This window comes from Triticum dicoccoides, chromosome 7B (assembly GCF_002162155.2).
Source record: "Triticum dicoccoides isolate Atlit2015 ecotype Zavitan chromosome 7B, WEW_v2.0, whole genome shotgun sequence".
Taxonomy (NCBI): domain Eukaryota; kingdom Viridiplantae; phylum Streptophyta; class Magnoliopsida; order Poales; family Poaceae; genus Triticum; species Triticum dicoccoides.
In genome coordinates this window covers 588,963,649-588,969,332 of record NC_041393.1, presented here as the reverse complement: position 1 = coordinate 588,969,332, position 5,684 = coordinate 588,963,649, and the positions used below count along the sequence as shown (strand labels likewise).

Below are 5,684 nucleotides of genomic sequence, written 5' to 3'. Positions count from 1 at the left end.
GGTGGGAGGGCTCATGCTCTGTTTGATGTATTTTGTTTTGAGGTTGTTTAGAGCTTGTGTACCCTCTATCAAGAAGATAAGGCGGCGGCTCCCCAAAGATGGTATAAAGTTCTCCCTGCCTAGCCCCCGTCCCGACAATGTGTCTAGCGTCGTCGAAGAGCGTGTGGGGGTGTATCTCCGGCGGATCTTGTGGGATTCAGTTCGCATTTTTGTGTTCGATGGTGTTTGGATCTGGTCATTGTTTGTCTGCTTTCGTGTGTCTTCGGGTTCGATGCTTTCAATCTACACTTCTCTTCGTCGCTTGTCAAATAAGTTTTATTTTGAGAGATTTTGTTGTAAGTAAAATTCCCTCATCATATTGGGATTATTTTATTTTACAAAATAGTTTTGGTGAACTTTTTTTGGTATCATCTTTGATCAATGCATAATCAAATTTACTGGTGTGTTTCTTTTCAAACATCGCGGGAGCAAACCGTATTGTGTTATTGGCCTACAAATATTTTTCATAGACGACAATCAAAGAGGTCTTTCTCAAAATTACTAAAGTGGCCTTTTCGAACAAAAATATCATATGTGATTTTTTACTAAGTTCTCGTCAGCACAAACTGATTAATCATACTTTGTTGTACCTCAACAAGATGGACAACTTCCTTGTTGATGAACTAGTTCTTTTGAGATCATCTACAGGTGTTTCTGAAATACTGAAATGCAATGAGATCGAATCATCATATTGGAGAAAATGAAGCATATATATTCTAAATAAATTTTATCGAAATACATTTATTTGATAAATTTTAAACTATTTAAAAAATGTTTACACTAAATATATGTAGCGAGTTGTATTTGTAGCAAGATTTTTAGGCACCCCGCCACTTTTCCGTCATCTTCCCGCGCGTCCTTCAGAAAATTGCCGGCCCGCAGCGCAATTAAAAGGCCCGATATTGTCTCTCTAAAAAAAGGGCCTTGATACAGAATTTCTTATGTAGACCACCACCGTTCCATGGTGAAGCCTAGACCTAATTCCCCATCTCCCGATCTCCTCTCCACTCCCAGATCCCAGCCGCCACCCCCACGACAATGAGTAGCTGCCGTTGTTTGCCCGGCCGCCACCGCTAGCTCCCTGCCCCAGCTGCCCACCGCGTCGATTCGCTGCTAACCCGCCCTGCACGCCGCGGCAGCGCCGTCCGCCCATCCCAAGTGCTCGAGCTCCCAATCGTCCAACGCCCTAGCTACCCCCTATGGCATTCTTGGAGCCCATGTCCGCTGCCAACGGCACCGGATCTGGTGACAGCGACGCCACATCCACGGCCTCATCTCCGCCGGCCAGTCTGCGTCTCCGACATCCCGAGCAAGAGGTGCCTGGCCGGCGACCTGACTACGGGCTCCCACGACCGGCAACGACTCTGACGGTGGCACCTCCGTGGAGCAGCAAACTGACCCCCAAGCACGGACCACCTTCCTCTCCAGATCGCAGCAGTGACTTGCCTTCTCTGCAGGTGATTCATGTGATGGCTTTACCTGTTCTAAATAGGTTTCTTGACTACTTTTTACTTTGGATGATTGCAGATTATAATTATTTTCTATGTGATTTCAAGATAGTAATTGGCTAATGTGTTCATACAAATGTTGTATCACTTCGACTAGGGTATCGTACTGCTGAATTGTTTGGTGGATTGTTCAAACTAAGTCCTTCAGTACATTTGCCACATTGTAGAATTCCGTAAACGTCAGAGGTTTTGCAAAACTTGGGTCTGAGCACTATGGAGTCTGGAATTTGGCTGTAGTTTGAACATAGTATCTATGAGATGTTAGAGAGCATTCAAGGTTTAATTTACCCCTTCACTATGTAGAGGGTTTGCTCATTTACATTTGTCTACTACATTAGCTATCATGGACCTACATGTTCCCTTCTCCACAAAGTAAATACTAAAGTTGTTTCTATAGTTACAGTTAAATTTTCGTAGCAGTTTGATATTTCTTTTGCTAGCAAGTCATTTTTCTTCATAGCCTGTAAATATGCTTTGTGGGCTCTTGTAAAATGATTCAACTGTGCTTCTGTAGTTAATTGTATTAAGTGCTCCATATTTTCTTTCAGTATGGACTGTATCCATAAAGAGCTCCAGGAGCTTGTTGCACTTGGTCACCGTGTGAGTTTCTTTTAACTTAATGGGGATAACTTATATTATTTTACTCAGTCCACCTCACTGAATTAGTGCGTCCCATTGTTCTGTACTTCATTATGCAAAGTTGCAATAACAAGTAATGTTGTTTGCAACCATCTTCCACCACCTCCTAATCTAGAGGTCACAGATGTGATTGCTGAGAAAGCTGCAGATGAGGCTCTTGAATGAATAAACAAGGTGCTGGTTGTTTCTCATGAAACTTCCATCAAGAGAGATAGGATAGATTTCATATAGATATCTCTCTCGCCCACCTATAACTTCTTTGTGCATGTTCTGGTTTCACACATGCACATGAACACGCTTCTCTCTATCTTATGTATATTCTACTTTTGTTTCATTGTCTTCTTGGTGCAGAAGGTTATATTGGCTCCGTGGGTAGTTTCATGTATTGGGACGCTCTTCAACTTTACGCTCATTTGCATTCTTGTAGTCTCATGGATTTCTATAATATTTGAATACGCAGTGCTGATGGACAGGAAGAACAATGCCTGTCATTCAGGTGAGCTTTCTATCCATCATTTGCATTAATATATCTTGATTATGCAGTTTTGAACCAACATGTTTAATTAATGCTTAAACTTGTATGTGTCTTTATTAAGTGGTGTCCTTATTTGCCACCGATTCTGTGGCCCACTTATCTTCAAGCACGTAACATATGCTATTCTTTAATGTGTAATAAAGCAAAATTTTAGCTGATATTTAGAGAATTGTTGTATGCTTTGTTAGTCAAACATCCCACATGCCCGTACATTCAGTTTTACGTACTTGAGATGATTATCTGTAGGCAAAAGAAATATTATGCTATAATTGGAATCAAAATTTGCAAGTATTATGGCCAAATTGGATGTATTTAGCTTTGTTAGTTTCGTGTCGTGTAGAATGTTAATATAGAGCAAGTGAACATTATTAAAAAAAATTGAGTTTTGCCGAAGATCTAGATTCGCTCCTAAAAATGATAGCATGTCAATCTTATTGTCATTTATCATCTATATTCATACACAATTGGCATCTTCCTTCGGTTCATGTAACTCAACATGTACTTTCACTTTTGCAGATAATTTGGTGTTCACTCGCTTGCGGAGATTGGCATAGGGAACAAGTCTTTTGGTTCAGCTCAAAACATTATGATTTTGGACTAGATATCAACTACTCTTTGTTCTTACCGTGACTTGGCCATATGATATGGTTGCAAGCGATTCTAGTTGTTGTTTCCGTCCCATTAATGTAAATGTGACTTACAGTTACATTGTTTTTATCCATTTTGTGATTGAAATGCAGTTAGTTAATTTTGTGAACCTAGAATTTGAAATCGGCTATCCAAATTCAACAGAAAAAATATATTAAATCTAATGCTATAGAAACATGTGCTCTAACACTATAATGGAAATTTAAATGTGCTATCAATACTTGGCTGGGGCAAATGTGGCATCCATGTCACCTTTCCTTCTCCCTCTTAAAGTCCATGTGTTTATTGCCATTTCATCGCCACAACATCATCAAGTACGAGGAAAATAAATCAATGAGTTGCCACATAGATTGCCATGTCAGCGCATGCGTTATCTCATCTGGTTATTGTGTTTAATATTTGGACAAATATGTCTTGTAGAGGTACTAAAATGTGTTACAATTAGTGTTGCTAAAGCTAGAAAACTATGTTACTAGCCTAACATTTATGTTACTATTTGTGTTACTATAGTTATCAGAATGTGTTACTAGCTTATCCGGTAACACATATGGTGCATGTTACAATAGCAAACTTGTAACATAATTTTTAACATATAGTAACAATTATTATGTGTGACAGTAGACATCTCTCAGTAACACGGCCTAACATAACACTTCTCATAATGTGTTACTCCATTGCCTCGTAACACTTTTTTGGACCTGTAGTAACACAAGTGCGTGTTACCAAAGCCCTGTCCTGTTGTAGTGCTCCGTACCTTCGTCGAGGTCCCAATCTTCAGAGTTGCGTTTAATTCTATCCAATAAATTCCATTTAAATTCAATAGTCTTCATCATAAAAGAGCCAGCACAAGAAGTATCGAGCATGGTGCGATTGTTATCAGAAAGTCGAGCATAAAAACTTTGCATAATTACTTCTCTTGGGAGCTCATGATTGGGGCATGAATATAATATTGATTTAAGCCTCCCGCAAGCTTGAGCGATGCTTTCTCCTTCGCGAGGCCAAAAATTATATATATAATTGCGATCACGATGAACAAGATGCATAGGGTAATACTTTGGATGAAATTCCAATTTCAATCTTTTATAGTTCCATGATCTCATATCATCACATAGCCTATACCATGTCAATGCGTCTCCCTTCAAAGATAAAGGGAAGGCCTTCTTCTTAACAACATCATCGGGTATACCTGCAAGATTAAATAGTCCACAAACTTCATCCACATAGAGTAGATGTTCATCAGAATGCTTTGTTCCATCTCCTGCAAAAGTGTTAGCTAGCAGTTTTTCCATCATACCCGAAGGAATTTCAAAAGGAGTTTCATTTTCAATAGGTTCAGTAGGTAGAGGAGCAACTCTTTGCTCTACTGGACGGGGTGAAGATACCCCGAATAAGCCCCTCGGACAATTACTTTCCATAGTAACAAGTGACAGAAAATTTCAGCACACTATATAAATTTTTCCTTACCAAATTCCACCTACTAAAGGCGCTACACTACCCGGCAACGGCGCCAGAAAAGAGTCTTAATGAGCCACAAGTATAGGGGATCTATCGTAGTGCTTTCGATAAGTAAGAGTGTCGAACCCAACGAGGAGCAGAAGGAAATGATAAGCGGTTTTCAGCAAGGTATTCTCTAATCATAGAAACACCAAAAAAATTCCAAGATTCAACAACTAGCTAGGAACGGCCATTCCCGCCGTTTTGACCGCATTTTGAAACGGGCATAAAAAATTCAAAAAAATCAAAAAATTGGAAAACCTTCGCATTGTGTCATCATATGTGACCAAGTTTCTAGGCAAAATTATAAACTTACAATATGGCAATTCTTTTAAAAATGTGTTCTCAGAAATGAGCTATCATGCGTGAAGATTCATGGCTATCAAGCCAAATGATCAATCTTATGGCCACATTCATGGCATAGTTTGTAAAAATGATCTCATATTGTGCACAATGGTGCATCTTGGAATTCCAAACAATGTTGCCTAAGGGAGTTTTTATTTTCTTTGCACGGAAAATTGATTTTCCATTTTTTGAGTGCCCGAAATGAGGTTTTTTTGTGAAGAACCTACCAAATATTTGCTGTAAAATTGTACCAAATCAAATTTCTAAAATACTAGGCCATATTTAATGCACAATAACCAAATGGTTGGGTGTCAAAAGTTTTCATACACCTCCGGTGAAAAAGACAAATTCCCGCCGATTCAGTTGGAAGCGGGTCGGCTTTGAACTGTAGCTGCCTCATAGTTTGCTCTTTATTTTTTTCAAAAATCATTTGTAAGTACATAAATATCTATTTTATCAGAGAACAATCAAAATGT

General features: G+C 39.2%; 1 protein-coding gene across 4 annotated transcripts; it reads left to right on the top strand.

Moving 5' to 3' along the window:
• Window positions 1–1,009: 1,009 nt before the first annotated feature.
• Window positions 1,010–3,485, top strand: LOC119341434. 4 transcript variants are annotated; one of them, XR_005165101.1, is made up of 4 exons: window positions 1,010–1,496; window positions 2,096–2,147; window positions 2,647–2,682; window positions 3,238–3,485. XR_005165101.1 is itself a non-coding variant. In XM_037613307.1 (3 exons), the coding sequence occupies exons 1-3, from the start codon at window positions 1,239–1,241 to the stop codon at window positions 3,273–3,275; spliced, it is 441 nt and encodes a 146-aa protein (XP_037469204.1). In that variant the 5' UTR covers window positions 1,010–1,238; the 3' UTR covers window positions 3,276–3,485. The 4 variants fall into 4 exon arrangements, 1 of the variants encoding a protein (XP_037469204.1); XR_005165099.1 differs by having other exon boundaries at window positions 2,538–2,682; XR_005165100.1 differs by lacking the exon at window positions 2,096–2,147.
• The last annotated feature ends 2,199 nt before the right edge of the window (window positions 3,486–5,684 follow it).

Bases quoted from the DNA above. Each gene is read 5' to 3' on its own strand.
- LOC119341434 (XM_037613307.1), top strand. From the start codon at position 1,239: ATGGCATTCTTGGAGCCCATGTCCGCTGCCAACGGCACCGGATCTGGT. The intron at 1,497-2,537 runs GTGATTCATGTG...TTCTTGGTGCAG, and splicing joins GTGACTTGCCTTCTCTGCAG to AAGGTTATATTGGCTCCGTG. The intron at 2,683-3,237 runs GTGAGCTTTCTA...TCACTTTTGCAG, and splicing joins GAACAATGCCTGTCATTCAG to ATAATTTGGTGTTCACTCGC.